Source organism: Tachypleus tridentatus, chromosome 8 (assembly GCF_004210375.1).
Source record: "Tachypleus tridentatus isolate NWPU-2018 chromosome 8, ASM421037v1, whole genome shotgun sequence".
Classification (NCBI taxonomy): Eukaryota; Metazoa; Arthropoda; class Merostomata; order Xiphosura; family Limulidae; genus Tachypleus; species Tachypleus tridentatus.
In genome coordinates this window covers 141,800,376-141,819,196 of record NC_134832.1, presented here as the reverse complement: position 1 = coordinate 141,819,196, position 18,821 = coordinate 141,800,376, and the positions used below count along the sequence as shown (strand labels likewise).

The following is an 18,821-nucleotide window of genomic DNA, read 5'->3' as shown; positions in this document are numbered from 1 at the left end:
CTTGTTATAAAGTGACAAAGTAGAGACTGTTTACAGCGTCTCATTCCTCTCTAAAAGTATGCTTGTTATAAAGTGACAAGAGTAGAGACTGTTTACAGCGTCTCATTCCTCTCTAAAAGTATGCTTGTTATAAAAGTGACAAGAGCAGAGACTGTTTACAGCGTCTCATTCCTATCTAAAAGTATGCTTGTTATAAAGTGACAAGAGCAGAGACTGTTTACAGTCTCATTCCTCAAAGAAAAGAGTTGTTGTTTTGAATTAAGCATAAAGAAAGCTACAGAATGGGCTATCTGTGCGCTTCCCATCACGGGTATCGAAACCCGGATTTTAGCGTGTAAGTCCGCAGACATACCGCTGAGCCACTGGGGGCGAAAGAAAAGACTAAAATTATTAAAGAAGGTAGAAAACTATTGGAATTCGATACAATAAATTTTCTGGACACTATAACCAATGCAATATATCAGTTTCGTACTATAATTCGAATATCCCAAAATATTTAAAGAAATTGTCGTCATAACCAGAATTTTGATGATAGCGATGAATATATCACGTCAAATATCTTCTAATGACGTTTCAATTAGTTTTGCGTATTTTCTTAAAGCTTTTTGTGCTTAATACTTATGTATTGAATATCAATGATTCTGTAAGCAGCTTTACAATAGAATCCAGTGAAATTATTATAACCGAGACATACATGTAAAGATGACTAAATAATGGGATTAGCTTCCAGAGTTTCATTAAACAATACTTTCTTCGATGTTGCAAACGTATAAATATGACCAACTAAAGAATATATAAAAATGAGTTTTCCGTATTTCTTTTATTATGGGCATATTTTTTATTTCCATCAAACTGAAAACGAAATAGTTTATTGTGATTCCCATAACCCATTACTATTTCAGAAATATTAAAAATGCGACAGATAGAAAATCACTACTGTTTTCACTGGTTGCATTTAGTTTCAGATAGAAAATCACTTTCAACACGTGTCCACTCTTCTCACATTTCTTATATTTACCAAACCTTTATATTTTTTGCAAACTTGGTGATATATTCTGTGCCCACTATAGGAATCTAATACCGAATTTTAGCGTTAAAGAAGTCTTACAACCCCTGATTTTTCCAACTGGCCTTTAAGTCACCGTGGAAGCTAACAGTCGTAACTTTATTAGAAAGAAGCTAATACAAATTTTTACCGCATTCTTACGAACGTTTTGTAAAGAGGAAGTGAATATTGTTTGCTCTTACGTCAACCTCGATTCCTTCCAATGGGAAGTAAAGTTGCTTAGGATCGTCACGTGGTACGAATCTGAAGAATTCCATATCGTCTCGGTACCATTTCACTGAATAAAGCTTTTCTCCTTCGAGGTCGTAAGAACAAGTCAACCGAACTTCTCGCCCTCGTGGTACAGTCCGAGGAACGTCGAGATTCACGATCCTTAAGGAGGAGGAAACTAGAAACAAAAATCAATGTAAATAGAAAGGTGTAAAAAAAAAACGTAAGACTTAAGCTATAGCATCACCAGAAGTGAATACGAGTTATATAGAAAAACAATACTGGGCATGAACAGAGAAAAGAACGTATGTACAAGAATGTTGATTTTTCAATGTAATGGAAAAGCTGATATCTATAGTAAATATAGAAAGGGAGACCTAAATCAGAAAAAAAAATAATATCTCACGTGAATAAGTATAGAATAAGGTAGAAAGAAAGTTAATACTGAATATGAATAAATAATAGGATGTGATAGTAGAAAAGTCGCTATTCACCATGAATAAACAATGGAATCCGATAGAGGGAATGTAATTATTCAAAATAAATAAAAATAGAACCAGAAACTTTATATACTAGAAGGCTAAAACATGTAAAGAACGTGCGTGTATATATGTTTTCTTATAGCAAGGCCAAACCGAGCTATCTGGTATGTTCACCCTAGGGAAATTGAACCCCTAATCTTAGCATTGTAAATCCGAAGAATTAAAAAAATTAACAAAAATGTGGTATAGTTAAACTAATATAACATTGCTAAGAAAATTATTATAACTTGTTTTTGAATTTCGCGCAAAGCTACACGAGGACTATCTGCGCTAGCTGTCCTTAATTTAGCAGTGTAAGACTAGAGGGAAGGCAGCTAGTCATCACTACTCACTGTCAACTCTTGGGCTACCCTTTTACCAACGAATAGTTGGAATGATTATCACATTATAACTCCCCCACAGCTGAAAGGGCGAGAACATTTGGTGTGACAGGGCTTAGAACCCGTGGCCCTCGGATTATGAGTCGAGTGCCTCAACCATCTGGCCATGCCGGGCCTAATATTATAACAACGAAAAGTTGAAACTTAATTTCAATAGAAAAACTTTAAAACAAAAAAATATATTAAATCATAACGATCAGGGAAAGAAACCTAAAAACAACAATGTTGAAAATTACTGTAACTTATGAACAACAAAAAAGTTCTTTAAAACGCGAATGTATGTTGAAAGAAATGTTGTGCGAAAAAGAGAGATAATCAAAGAATTATCTAAATGTTTACCAATTATTTTTGAAAATTGCAAAATTAAAACTCGCATGTTTGAGTAATATGTAAGTTAAGAATATCTGGTCTTAGAAACACTATGTAGCGGTCCGCCATGGCCATGTGGTTAAGGCATTCGACTCATGTCCGAGGGTCGCGGGTTCGAATCCCCGTTACACCAAACATGCTCGCCCTTTCAGTCGTAGGGGCGTAATTATGTGAAGGTCAATCCCACTATTCGTTGGTAAAAGAGTAGCCCAAGAGTTGGCAGTGAGTAGTGATGACTAGCTGCCTTCCCTCTAGTCTTACACTGCAAAATTAGGGACGGCTAGCGCAGATAGCCCTCGAGTAGCTTTGTGAGAAAATTCAAAACAAACTTGCATAGCTTTGCGCGAAATTCAAAAACAAACAGTATAATTAATTTTGGTATAATTTAAAGTCTTAAATTTTGTTCGACAAATGTATCATTAACTTCAATATTTAAACTTCTGATCAATGGAATTTGTTTCGAAATCGCAATATGATTTTAATATATTAACGAAATAATATATTAGAAACATCCTGCATTTGAATGAAAAATACATCGGAAACTTTAGAAATATATAATTTCACTGTACAATATTACTGTGTTATTATGGTGGATATGGGTTATTATAATACGAACAACCACCATAAATACTTTGAAATTCTTTAATCAGTTTCATATGTTTTTCAAAGTGAAACGAAGTGGTTCAGTATGACGTCACATTAATTGAATACCATGAACAGGAAGACTGATAAAGGCCTAGCATGACTAGGTAGTTAGAGGAGATTATAATGTGACGTTTAGTCACACTATTCAGTGGTAAAAAAGTAGTCCATTCCTAAATTAGGGACGGCTACTCACAGAGCCTTCGTCTAGCTTATTACAAAATTCAAAACGGTCCAATAACTCCGCTGAATTTCAAAGTTATTAAATATTCGGTTAATTAACTATTTCTGCTACTTAAAAAAAAACAACCCTTTGAGAAATACATGTAATAGGTAACCCTCTTTTGTTGTTCTGCTACGAATTAGCATAACTTTATTTAGGACTGCCGTTTTAATTTATATTAAATTAACATAAACTACCTACACCACAAAACTCCATAACAATTTCTTTTGGAAAAAACAACAACATTACATCAAATGTAAACAACTTGTTTGGGTTAAAAATTGAATGTTTTCTATCTACAATATTTTCTTAACCAAATATGGATATTCATAATTTATCAAAATATCGTTTTGTTTTTCTTTTGCACGATTCTTTTATTTCTCCTAGATTTTAACCCTAGTACGTATTTTATTTCTCAGATTTTAACCCTAGTACGTATTTTATTCTCAGATTTTAACCCTAGTACGTATTTTATTTCTCAGATTTTAACCCTAGTACGTATTTTATTTCTCAGATGTTAACCCTAGTACGTAGTTTATTCTCAGATTTTAACCCTAGTACGTATTTTATTCTCAGATTTTAACCCTAGTACCTATTTTATTCTCGTTTGCAGCTGAAAGTTTCCGTTCTTTGTTTTTTAATACATGGATTTAGAAGAAAACTAACAGAGAGCAGTAATACAATAACATTTGTCTCTGTTCTCTTCGTCTGTAAATCACCTTCTTTTTACGAACAGAAAATAAAACTCCTTTTCGCATCTTACATCATCTATTGACAAGCCGTTTTGTTGCATTTATTGACGGGATCATTTATTTTGTTCCAGGATCGTTCGTATTAAGCTTGTTGAAGACAACTACGATACCAGTACAGCTCTTCCTCATAAGGAGAAACAGTGATCACCGTCTGTTTCACGGGCAATAATGAGAAAATAAAAAACTCAAACTTTATTGAAAAAACTTCGACAAACAATAAAGATGTTACTGCTACTGTGTTTTTTTAGTTAAAGTAAAATAGTTATTTTGAAATCAATAGAAATACTTTAAAGAAAAACTCAGACCACACATATTTTCATCAGGTACTTCATAAAAAATTTTGGTTTTCTCTAAATTTCGCACAAAGCTGCGCGAAATCTGTTGGCGTTAGTCGTCCCTAATTTAGTAGTGATAGGGAAGACAGATAAACACCAAACACATCACAACTTTTGGGCTACCAACAAATAGCAGGATTAAGACACAATGACGCCTCCACAGCTGAAATTGCAAATTGAGAGCCGAGTGTTCTAACCACTAGGCCATGTCAGAATCTTTTATTCTATAACGGATTTACTATTATGTATTTATCTTAATATCTACATTTATTTCAGATTAATATATATATTTAGTAACGCGTGTAATGTATATTGTTAAATGTGTATTGTGTAAGTCCCACCTGTTCTTTAAATTTACAGAATACTTTCGAGTGCAAGAATTACCAATGTATATATATATATATATATATATATATGTATGTATATATGTATGTAAACACAAATATTGTTGGGCCTAATGAGTGTGAGAGGTAGCCATTGCAAGGCAGTATTTAATAATGTTGTTCTGCTACAATCAGTATACTACAAACCTCTGAAGCTATAATTGTGATAAACGCTCATTGATAGAAAACCTACAGATATTTGACCAGGAACATGTATAGACTTTGAGCATTACAACTTCAACGAATTAACTTCGGACGCTAGTATTTCTATGAGGAAATTAAATAGTTTTCTCATTGAAAAGTCAGCTTGTGAACAGTGTGAGGCTAGCCATTAAACGGACTGTAACAATATCAACATAGAATTCGCTCCTAGTGACGTGTCGATAAAACATTCAGTTCCAGACCAGATATAAGACTCAGCATTATTTGTAAGTTTGTAAAACTTTCGTATATAAATCAGTATTTGTAATAACTGCTATTATAAAATGCATTATCGTTTGTACATTAAAATATATTTGTGTTAAAACCAATTATGTGTATCAGTCTTATTGCATATCGACATTCAACGAACTTCTAAATTAAAATTAAATTTTCTGGTTATTTGAAATCGTAATACGTAACGTGCGTAACATAATAAATAGAAGACTGGTCCAAGATAAATTATAATACGTAACAAATGTTAGAACTAAAACGATCACGATAAGGAAACTGCCTACACACAGTCTTTAGATAGTGTAGTAATACAACTTTAGATAGTGTAGTAATACAACTTTAGATAGTGTAGTAATACAACTTTTCTTTACCTCACCGTTCGGCACCGAACGAGGAAACGCTAATATACTGCTTGATTTAAAATATTAAACCATTAGTATCTATAGTAAGGCATCTTACTAACGTTTCGCCTATGACATGATTTTTCCTTTTCACAAACGAGGCCTATCCCTGATTCACGTGACGGCCACTAACTCAGTGCCGATTTCTCTGTGATGATTTTGTTTTATTTTACACGGATTCAAGATTTACCACTTAAAGGATAAACAAAAGAATCTTTAAGGATTCGTAAGAAAAGCCTGGACTTGGATTTTTCTTTCAAAGATATGCAGCTTTGTCTACCAGTTCTTTCTGTTTGCGTGTCTCCCGCAAACAGGATTTAACTTGAGACTTCTCACAGCCTAAGGCGAATGTTCTACAAGCTGAGCCACAGGGCTGACTCGTATGTTATCCCTAGTTAGGCTTAAAAACTCAGACCACAGCAATAATAAGAGTTTGAAATGAAAGGTTGTATTTCAGAATGATGCGATAAGCTGTTAAACTTGTTTGTTTGTTGTTAAGCACAAACCCACACAAAAGGCTATCTGAACTGTGCCCATTAAATGTTGTTGATTTGAATTAAGCACAAAGCTACACAATGGGCTATCTGTGCTCTGCCCACCACGGGTATCGAAAGCCGGATTTTAGCGTGTAAGTCCGCAGACATACCGCTGAGCCACTAGGGGCCCTACTAAGTGTATCGAAACAGGTTATAGGTTTGCAGAAATATCGCTGTAACACTGTGGGTAAGGTTGCAGTCGTTAATTTTTTTTTTTAACGTGATGTAATTACCGTGTGATGTCTGCTTCATCTTAAAAAAAGGTAACTGTGGCAGAACTCCATGGATATCAGATCAGAAAAAAATTAAAAAAAAACATGTAAAGTAAAAAAGAATGAACAAGTAAAACAAAAAAAAAACATGGTGGAAAAAATGTAGCATTGTTTTATATGTAAATAAATGTGTTAGCAGCACGTAACGGAAGAGCTAATAGTGGCAACATGAAAGGTAGCCACTGCACGTTCACGTAGATATAAGGAAACACAATATGAAACACATTTCGCGGTGCCTAAAGGCTTATACATCTAAAAACTAGCTTTCAGTATCTGTTGTGGATAAAGCACAGATAGCTCTTGTATAGCTTCACCCTCAACTCTACACAAATAAAAGTAAAGTTACGTCTACAGCTCTTCGACGCGACATAGCCAGGTGGTTAGAGCGCTCAACTCTTAATCTGCGAGTCGAGAGTTCGAATCCCCCCTCCTACCAAACATACACGACCTTTATCTATGGGGTAGTTATAATATTACGATTAATTCCACTATTCGTTGGTACAAGAGTAGTCCTCGAATCTTACACTGCTAAATTAGGGACGGCTAGCGCAGACATCCTTCGTGTAGCTTTGCGCAAAATTCAAAAACAAACTAGAGCGCCGTAAACCTCACCAGTTTTCTTGCCAAATAAACGTAAGAAACATGCAACAAAAATGATAGGAGAAACAGTGAGAATTTAACCAATCATAAGACAGAAAGTGTTATTGTTATTAACGAACACCTTGATAACTTATAATTTCTAAGGAACTTTCTAAACACTAAAGCAGAAGGACAAGCGACTCTGAAAAAGCCGATCATAGCTAGTTTAATAGTTATGAAAACACCATTATTCCGAGGATCTGTTAATAATAGGGCTAAAACAATTAAAGTCATGAAAAAGATGAAACAAAACACCGAAATTGTACATGAAACAATTAAAAATTCCTTTACTTGTGTTTGAAATTAAGCGCAAAGCTACACAATGAGCTATCTGTGATCTGCCCACCACGGGTATCAAAACCCATTTTATGGTGTTATAAGTCTGCAGAAATCCCGCTGTGCCACTGGGAGGTTTTGTTTTGTGTAACTTATTTTCCTTTACATATGTTTCACCATATTAATTGACCAAATCGGTCCAAACAGACACATTGCTACCTAGTGTTTAAAGACCCATAAATATGAACGAGGTTAGTTTGTGTGTTTTTTCTCATAGCAAAGTCACTACAGGCTATCTGCTGAGTCCACCGAGGAGAATCGAACCTCTGATTTTAGCTTTGTAAATCCGTAGTCTTACCGCTGTACCAGCGGGGGAACGTGGTTAGTTTTTCAGTTGATAGCAGATTAACCCTAAGAAGAAAAAAAAACATTCATAACATGTGTTTTTTACCTCTGCTGTATTAAGAACCGTAATATCTAATACATCCACGCCGAGGCTATTATTAGGTTTGAGCCGACGTTTTGTGTGGATTTCGGAATGGTTTAAGGTTACGCCATCATTACCAACGAAAGATCAGTGCGAACGTAAAAAGATATATGTTTTCTTTCATTGGTTGTTCACGGTTTATTTGACCTATCAGCAGAGACCTTAGGTTAGACAACTGCCTCGCTGTATTCAAGATGGATTACTTAAAGGAAAAAAAAACTTATTAATCTGATGAAGTCCTTAACCTGAATTATATGACAAATTCCTTCTTTTGCCCACAAACTAGATCCAGCATGTTCATCTTGTACCACTGTATCGCAAGCCAATACATGATTAATATATATTATAGCTATTAAACCTACCAACCACCTTCCCTAATTTTGAATTACTGACCAGAGAGAAAGACAGTCACCATCTATGTTAAGGGATTGACTGCTATTCTTATAACGCACTCACAACATATTACCAGTGCTATAAATATTTCTACCGTTTCTTCTGCATTAAATCTCTATTGTGAGTAATTTAATTTTCATCCACAATAAGGCCGTATTGTGAAACAAAATTCACAACTAAGATTTATAGGAAATAATAGAAGCTTCCCTCAAACATACTTTCAAGACTTTTTTTTTTTAATTTCGCACAAAGCTACTCAAGGGCTACCTGCGCTATCCGTCCCTAATTTAGCAGTGTAAGACTAGATGAAAAGCAGCTAGTCATTACCACCCACCGCCAACTCTTGGGCTACTCTTTTACCAACGAATAGTGGGATTGACCGTTACATTATAACGTCTTCACGGCTGAAAGGGCGAGCATGTTTAGTGCGACAGGGATTCGAACCCGCGACCCTCACATTACAAGTCAAACGCCTTAACCCACCTGGCCATGCCGGGCCTATTTTCAAGCCTAAACGAAATGCATTGTTTTCAACCGCAATGGAATTTATAGTGGTATGTTTGTTTGTTTGTTTGGGCTGTTTGTGCGAATATCAAAACCTGGTTTCTTTCGTTACAAGTCCGCAGACATACCGTTTTGCACGCGTGGAGCTATAGCGACAAGGAAAGGAATTTTCAATGCATTCATAATTTTAAAAACTGCCTTTTTGCATCTGAGCAGGAATGGGTGGCGTATTAAAATAATTATTGTTGTTTGTTATAGAATCATATTTATCAAGTTAGTTTACTAATATTGTGTGAGCTCTTACACGCTTATAACTAGATAATAACAATAAATTCAAAATTACTGTAATTAATGTTTTAATGTTTATGATAGGTGGCGCTTTAGCCAATGCACAATAGTTTTTGTTCAAGATCTGGTTCGAGATCCTTTTTACTTTATAAACAATTAGTAAATAAAACTGTTCGTTGACATGTTTCTGCGTTTCCTTGCATTTATTGCAAATACAAAATCATAGAGAGAATATAATCTAACTCACGGCTACCCGCTGGTATAGCGGTATGTCTGCAGATTTACAACGCTAAAATCAAAGGTTCGATTCACCTCGGTGGCCTCAGCAAATAGCCCGATGCGGCTTTACTGTAAGAAAACACACACACTCTACAACCCTTACTCACACCACCACCCAACAACCCTTCTGAAAACACCAGTAATATAAAATTTTGTCACGACAAGTAAGATTTTAATGAAATATTTTGAGTACTTATTTTAAACAACTCAAAATATTTTGAATGACTATTTATAAGTTCTGTAGTTTTGTAAACACACAGTTAAAATATACTGTTTGGATAAAGTATCTCTATTTGTCTGAAATGGAAGAATTTATATAGTATTTCCAGTTCTTTTGTTGTAACTAATTTAGGTAATCCAAATATCCTATGTTTCTTTTTCTTTCGTTCTTTTAACTATTTAATTCGAATATATGAACACATCGTAAGGTACCGATATAAGAAGTAAGTTTAAAAATAGATATAATGAAACACACTAGACATTAAACAAGAATCACGTTATTGAACATAACATAATTTGAAAGAAGCCTCAATCATACAACAACTCCAGCCCGAAATAAACCAATACAAAGGAAAACCTTTATACCTATATTAATAAATATAATCCAACATCTAAGCACGCCCTCTACATTCCTACACTCAATTACACAACCGCCTTCAAACAGCTATCGGTCAATTATATCTTTCTTTCTTTGTGAACCTGACGATGACCGAAAAGGTCGAAACGTTGTTTGCTCCTCTATATAGTGTTTTCTAATTTTGCTTTTCTACCCATACCAGCCGTTTTACATATATAATTTGAAAGCAACGTGTTCCAATCCGAAGATTTCTAGGACTAAGCTATAGCTATCCATAACGTTGAACTGCTGGCAAGAAGGAAGGTTTTATTTGGCTTTTTTGAATCATAAAATTGGATTTATTGTCACTTTTGTAACTTATATGCACCTGAAAATGCAATGCGCGTTCAGCATCAACACGTCTCGAACCTCGGATCTGTTGGTCCAGAACATAATATACTGCCACTTAAATCATATACAGTTTAACGGGTTTCTTTTCTGAAGCCTCAGTTTATTTTTTTATCCTAAAATATCTTAATTAAGTTATTTATTGAATTCGCCTTTTAACATGATTGTCATAATTGTGAAAATAAATATAGAAAGCGATAAAGCTGTCCCCCTCTGGTACAGCGATAAGTCTACGGATTTACAACGTGAAAATCAGGCGTTCAATTCCCCTCAGTGGTCTTAGCAAATAGCTTGATGTGGCTTTGCTATAAGAAAACACACATATGGGATAAAGGTTACTTTAACTTTGACCTCTCCGACAGGATTATAGTTACACTTTCTAGATTTATGACCTAATAGTTAATTATCTGACTAACGATCCTCGAAATAAAAAAAATTAAAATTTCCCTTCCTTAAAGTATACAGAAAAACTCACCAATTAGTTATTTATTGACAAATTATCTAGTAATTGGGATTTTATACCATGGAAGTAATCATTGCTTATCACTTTTTGTTCTATTTCATAATGAATGCTCTAAAATGTCACTAAAAGCTTTAGAGATATCTAAATCCAAACATAAGTGGGTCTTGGAAATGAATCCCCATTGCTCCAAGCATGCTCGCCCTTTTAGCCTTGGGGGCGTTATTATATTACGGTCAATCCCACTCTTCGTTGCTCAAAGAGTAGTTCGAGAGTTGACGATAGGTGGTGATGACTAGCTGCCTTCACTCTAGTCTTACACTGCTAAATTAGGGACGGCTAGTGCGGATAACCCTCGTTCATCTTTGCCCGAAATTAAAAACAAACAAACAAACGCTCGTGGTTGCTAGTTTGTACGGACTTGGAAACTCGTAGATTCACTGTTCGTATTCCGTTGCTACATAAACGAGCTTTGAGACCATCAACTCCCACAATTCGTTCATACAAGAAGAAATAAAGAGCTTATGGAAGGTTCTATTGATTAGATAGCTGCTCTCCAGCTTTCACCTCAATATTAAGGAGCGCTACGCGAAGAGTTTTTACTTGCGTGAAAATGTTAAAAACAAAGGCATACCTTTGTATAAAAATAAAATATATTTAATTACTGGTTTCAGTCTTCAGATGTTCTCTTATCCCTAGCTCTCGAAAGGTCAGAGCATCTATAAACTATTAACTTCTCACTAACTGGATATCAATAAATAAGTTAAGAAACTAAGTTACTTCATTTTATATACTTTGTATGAAAACAATTTTGAATATGTAAATAAATAAATGACGTGACACTTACCATTAATATAAAGCCTAGATGAACAACATGTATCAAACCTACATGTTCATATTATTTGGCGTCTCGTCAGTATTGTGACCACACCGAAAACTGATCTCACTCTGGAAGGGCTTATAAGTGTCCTGTCCAAAGTAAAATATTTATATTTTCATGAAGATGTCTTCAGATGGTGAATGTAAAATTCAACGATGGAGGTGGCTCTTATATTCAATGTTATTGGAAAAAAAGGGAATACGGATCAGCGTGGGGTATCAGAACCATCCAGAAAGTGACTTACAATAAGTCACACCCAAACAATTCTAAACAAAGTTAGATGAGAATCCACAAAACAGACATCAGTGAAAACTTTACATTTCTTGTACTACGATATGCAATATAATTAAGAAGGATAATGTGGAAGAGCTTCTTTTCGAGTGTCTGTTTTATCAAAGGTTGAAAAATTCATTAATAATAACCAAGAACTATTTAATCATTACTTCCCTGTGTCAAGGAAAATAGCACTTCCAAATAGTCATCCGACACGGAATTCCTAACAAAGCATACAACTTGAAATGAAGTTGAGATACTAACTAAAGCTTTCAACAACCTCGCCCATAGAAGACAGAATCAGGAATGTTATATTGAAACACTTATTGTATTTATTTGTTTGTTTGTTTTTTAATTTCGCGCAAAGTTACACGAGTAATATCTGCGCTAGCCGTCCATATTTTAGCAGTGTAAGATTAGAGGGAAGGCAGCTAGTCATCACCACCCACCATCAACTCTTGGTCTACTCTTTTACCAACGAATAATGGGATTGACCGTCACATTTAAATCTTCCACAGCTGAAAGGGCGAACACGTTTGGCGTAACGGACTTCAAACCCGCGACCCTCGAATTACGAGTCGAGCACCTTAACCACCTAGCTTTGCCGAGCCAAACGCATCGGAAACATGAATTATATACTTAAAAGATCTGTTCAACCTTCGTCTTAAATCTTGGTATCATCCCTTCCAATGGGATTTAGCCACGCTAAATATTTTGTCGAAAACCAACTCAGCCACTAAAGATCCTAAAACTTGCAAACCAATAACCTTACTCATAAGTATACGCAAGCTCCTAGAGAAAGTAACAACTCGTTTATTATTTAGAAAAAACGCACCAAAAAACAATTATTTATCAGAAATGCAGAAGGCATCACACAAAACCAGACAAACAAAAGACCACTAAGTTAGGTTAACAGAAACAATAATTCAAGGTTTCAACAACAATTACATAACTGTAGGATTATTTCGGGATGCTTAGTGTGGCACCAAGGACTAAGATTCAATTTCCCACCAGTAATAACCAGATGGATTTCCAGCTTCCTATCTAACAGAACAGTCAGGGTGAAAATCGATAATGTCATATCAAATCTAATAACATTATCAGCAGGAATACCGCAAGGGCTGTTCTAAGTATCCTCTTATACATTCTGTTTGTAATGATATACCCTTCCTAAAATTAACGTATGAGCAAACACTCCAGTATGCTTCCCCCACACCAGTGGCACAGCTGTATCTCTGCGGACTTACAGTTATATCAACTAAAGTTTACACAGGAATCCTTTACTCAAGAAAGATAATGAAGTGATGACGAACGAAAACAATAACAGCAATATATCTATACATGTAAAGCATGCATACGTCTAAAAATAGAATAAGACAACATCATTGCAGTCAGTATGTCACATCCCAGCGTAGTCCACAAAATTAAACACTTAGAATAGGATTCCGACTCCCTCAATATATCCATGGAAACACCTTGAGAAAATTAATAAGACAAAGAGAGAAACAACACTCGTCAATAAATATGTCAAAAACCAATTAACTGGATTAATGAAGCTGCTTCCCTCATTAGACGCCACCCCCCAAAAAACTTCTAAACACACTATACACGTCCTGACCTTTCTCACAGTTTTGGGTACTGGTTAGGTAAATATTTAGTGCCTTACCAGTAAAAAGTTGGTTTTCTCGGGATAGTCCCGATTTCCCAAAATATGCATAATACTTTAGATTTAAAGATCCCGCTGTTTACTTACTGAAGGCCAATAATATATTTACAGGTAATTTATTTAATGAATATTCATAAGAAAATTAACTCAAGAAACAAAAACTTCGTATCTTATAACATTTACCTAAAGTAAGAAGTAAAATGTGATTGTGTTTAATTGGAACTTGTGTGTTTAGTCCAACCTCTTGTTTCCATCTCAACGAACCATTGATCGGTTTCATCCTTAACTTCAGTGTCATATTATTACAACAGGTATCAACTTGTGCTATTCGTTTCATCTTCGGTTTTCTAGCATTGAATCTTCAGACAATAATTCACGTGACAATTATTTGCTGATTGTGACAGATACCTGGTGGGTATGCACATATATAGTTTTGGTTTTGCTTCATCACGTAGGAACTTTGAGAAATAGACAGTTAACTGTTTACCGGCAATAACGTATTTAATTGTGTTTATGTTTCTAATACGCTATTAAGTTCAACGTAATTAAAAGTGTTTTGCTTCTGATGTCCGGTACATCACGTTGCAGTGTCCAACAGTAGTCAGCAAGCATTGACGGATTCCAAATGCCCTGATATCATTTTTCCATTGCAACAATGTCCTGGTGAAACTGAAGATTTCAATGAAACTGTACGTGATGGGCAAATTTGGGTGCGATTTTCATGATCAGCAGACAAACATCTACACGGGACACCCAACAGTGTTCAAGAAGCAAAAACTTTGTTGTGCAGTGTTATTAGTTTAAAGAACATAGTACATTTCTTTGTAAAGTCCCCACCATTTGGCTACGAAATGGGGGTAAAGAGAAACAGATAGATTTGACTGCCCCTAATTATTTTTCAGACTCATTCGAGGCTCGAAAGATACTTAACGAAAATAACAACTGTGGATGGATGGTTGGATCAGCAACACATGTCAAATGTGCATTAGTTGCTTCATGGACTGTAATTGCTTGGTGAAACTCCAAAATTGTTTTAGTATAATATACTTAAACCCAGTTTAGAACTTATTCAATATACTGTTAAACATTTTTTTAAATATAAATGCCCTATATTAATGCAAGATGCACGTGTGTATGTTTCATAATTTGTTTGTTCATGAACTACTTCCACAGTTTGGAAGCTAGCAGAACCAAACTTAGTATGCAGGGTTAGGGTGGCTAGAAGGTATCCTTGCTTATATGACGTAACATTTCACTCTTATTTATTTGGGGTATCAAAGGGGGCTAAGACGTTCCCAGAAAATAACTCAGGGATGGTTAGGTATAAAGATAGGTTTGCATGGTCGCTAAGCTCAATTCTGTCATCTAATTTTGTGTTTGGTGTTCCCATCAGGATTCCTTGGGTATCAAACTTGGACTAAGCTTGGTACACGTGCTGTTGTACCATTGGCCAAGTGCTCTAACAGGTTTTATGGTGAGGGCACGTCCCACTCTTGGGGTGGATACAGAACTAATTAGGAATGATAGAGGAACTTCATCGGTAGCCAGGCATGGCCAGGTGGTTAAGGCACTCGACTCGTAATTCGAGGGTCGAGGGTTCGAACCCTCGTCACACCAAACATGCTCGCCCTTTCAACCGTAGGGGCGTTATAATGTGACGGTCAATTCCACTATTCGTTGGTCCAAGAGAAGCTCAAGAGTTGGCGGTGGGTGGTGATGACTAGCTGCCTTCCTCTAGTCTTACACTGCTAAATCAGGGACGGCTAGCGCAGACAGCTCTCGTGTAGTTTTGCGCGAAATTGCAAAACAAACAAATAAATTTGTAAATATGACTAACTGACTAATGTTGTTAAAAAGGCATAGCTCTCTTCTGCCTTAACCTTATGCAAAGCTAAACTTACGTAAATGAATTACATTACCTTGGCTAAAAGCGTTTTCCTTAGCTTTTCTTACAAACTTAGTAATAACAGGTAATATCAATAACCATTTTACACACTACTAACGAGCTAAAAAACAATATTATCTATATTATATAATAACGAGCATGCTCTGTGAGTCGCCAAATAACAACTCGCCATAATATTATGAGTTTCTGTAAAAATAGAGATATAGTAAAAAATAGTGATGCTGACCAAGACGTAGCCATTAATACAGCCAAATAAAAGACTTCCACCTTGGTTAGATGCAAGAAAAACTGCAGCAAAGAATGACTATTAGATTTTCCTATCTCACTTCCATCCCCCACTAGGACAGCGGTAAGTCTACGGATTTACAATGCTAAAATCAGCTGTTTGATTCCCCTCGGTGGGCTCAGCAGATAGCCCAATGTGGCTTTGCTATAAAACACACACACACACCTCATTTCCGACATTAAACACCCCCTTATGGTGTTGTACATTTCTTTAGGTTCACGTAATTTGATTACGTACAATTATCTCGATTTGGTTGCTGAGAAAAAGTTTACAACAGACAAATTTACCAATATACACCTTTCGTTTAGTTTGAACAATTATCAAGCTACAAAAACAACAAATTATTAATGGACGGAGTTATGGCAACGCCCACTGTGAGTTTGCACCTTCTCAAAATCACCACATTCTGTTATGTTTTTCTGCCCATTCCTACCCTGTTTCTTCACTTTTTGGTGCTTCCATTTATACATTGGAATTTTTTTTAATTTAAAAAATAATATTTCTGGGCATCAAGAAAATTACTAAGACTGTAATTCTCACAATAATCACTAAAACATTTAAATATTTGTCAAAATTAACATAAAATAAACCTTTCTTTGTAATTCAATATCGAGAATAGTTGATTAATAATAGTTATAAGATGGAAGAATAGGAAATGGACTTTTTAAGCTTTATATTTAAAAACAAATGCCTTGCTATGGATGTTTTAAACTTACCCTACAAAAAATTACGTGTATTTCTAGTTTCACTTAGTTTTATCATATTTCTTCTTTTGTCTTACAATGTTTAAATGTTTGTTTTATAGCAATGCCACATTGGGCTCTCTGCTATATTCACCGCGGTGTATCTAACCCTGGATTTTAGCATTGTAGGTTCGTAAACTAACCACCGTCTCATAAGGGGGGGCTGCTATATATGATCAAGTTACTAAAACACATTACTTTTACAAAGTTTATGTAACTGAAACAGAACAAAAATCTTAAGTGATTATTTTAAAATGTTGAAAAATACAACTTTTTCGTAGTAAGGATTAAAATAATTTTAAAAGTACTCAAGTTCTCCAATAGTTTTGCTGTTTTTGCATTTGAGACTCAAATTTCACAGAAGAATAAAAGCATATTTAACTGCACAACCATTAAAAAAGTTTGTTTTTCATAAATCATTTTAAAATACACGAGCCACTTTATTGTTTTCTTTGAGTTTGTTTGTGTTTTTTTTTTGTAAGAGAAAGCGGATATGACGATGACCTAACCAGATGATATGTTTTCTTCGAGGTTCTCATTAATCTTGGCATATTTCCAACTAGTGATTTTTCCTTAAATCCTGACAAGATAATTTAGTAATTTGGAAGATCGGGATAATTGCATTTTTCTCGATGGTTTGTGGACAATATTACCCCTGATGTCTGTCGTAACTGAGTGATTAATTACCCTGTTGGAAGCAGAGCCTATAAAACTCCACGAAGTGTAAATAATTGACTTCAGTTTTCTTAGGATCGTATTGTTTTATATCACGACGTGCAGTATTTCCTCAAACTAAAGCCAAACTGAAACCTAAAGAACTTGTTGAAATGATAGTCAAATGCATCGTCCAAGAAGTAAAGGTCGCATATATATATATTTACATAACCTATTTTTTTCGTGTGAAATTTTATAGCAAAACCTAAAGATTAAATGAAATTTAAATTTATAAGTTATTTAAATTTCAAAGTTGTTTTGCGATAAAATGTAAGAAATCGTTCCTTGTCCAGAAAAAAATATAAGTGCATACAGGAGCAGGTAAAATGTATGACATTAAACGTATAGCATCAGTAGGCATGTGTGACAAACTGTTACTATTGTGATTTGAAAAGACACTCAATGCAGGCGTCTATGGCATAGTAACGCAAACGTAAGTCCTTTATTTAAAGGCTTAACTAGACTAGACAGTAAACAAGTGTGCTTGCTGTTGTTGGTTTACTTTCGCGTAAAGGTAACTGAGGGCTATCTGAGCAAGCATTTTACTTTAAACCGATAAACTGGAGAGAAAATAACTAGTGGACACCATCAACCGTCAAATATTGGAATTCCTCGTATTTGACCGTCACTCTTATAACGCACAATTAACCCAAGAGTGCGGAGTCTGATTTATTTTTATATGATAATAAGAAACGAACAATGGACATGTAGATTAACAGCTAAACATCAAAGAGACATGCTATTTGGTAAACAAACTAAAGAAATGGTGGGAAAGACGATTTCAGCGTCAAAAAGAACTTTTACCAGGGGGCGTTGATCCCAGAGTTGACATGGCCAACAAGCTAACAACGTTTAAAATTGACAAAATTTTTCTTCACTACTGCATTCATTTAAGTGAACTTACGCTGTATCATTTTCAATAGTTGCCCTTGACTTACCGTCTTATAATATCTTTCATTTTCAGTGCTGTAGAAGTAGTGGGCATATAATAAAAAAACCACCAACCAGTTACAGTTTACTTATTGAAATTTTAGCATAGATGCATTAACCGTCCCCAATTTTTCAAGTGAAAGATTAGAAGGAAGGCAATTAGTCAAAACCACCCATCGCCGACACTTGGGCAACTGTTTATCAACAAACAGTGGTATTGACCCTCACGCCATAACGCCCCATGACTGAAGAGACAAGCATGTGCAATGACTGGGTTAAATCCTACGAGTTATAGTCTGCGAGTCGAGTGTTTTAATCATCTGGTTTTGTAACGCCCTCTCGACTACGAAAAATAAAATCTTATGCTAACTGCTTACGACAATTCTCACTATAAAAAATTAATTTCTATTTTTCAGTATGTTTATTTTCGTACGATTTTTGGTCGGCTTATGAGGTAAAATCTGTAACATTACCAATCCGTGTTCTAACATGTTTTCCGTAGGTTTAGGGCAACCTATTTTAACGTTACCAATCAGTGTTTTAACATGTTTTCCGTAGGTTTAGGGTTACTTATTTTGCCGCCTTATACG

General features: G+C 35.2%; 1 protein-coding gene across 1 annotated transcript in view; it reads right to left on the bottom strand.

Annotated features, from left to right (window-relative positions):
* Positions 1 to 1,188: 1,188 nt before the first annotated feature.
* LOC143224298 (uncharacterized) overlaps positions 1,189 to 18,821 on the bottom strand; it is a 54,456-nt gene continuing 36,823 nt past the window's right edge. The window contains exon 2 of the mRNA XM_076452694.1: positions 1,189 to 1,454. Coding sequence (XP_076308809.1) covers positions 1,204 to 1,454 — 251 coding nt within the window. The 3' untranslated portion in view covers positions 1,189 to 1,203. The remainder of the gene's footprint in view (positions 1,455 to 18,821) is intronic.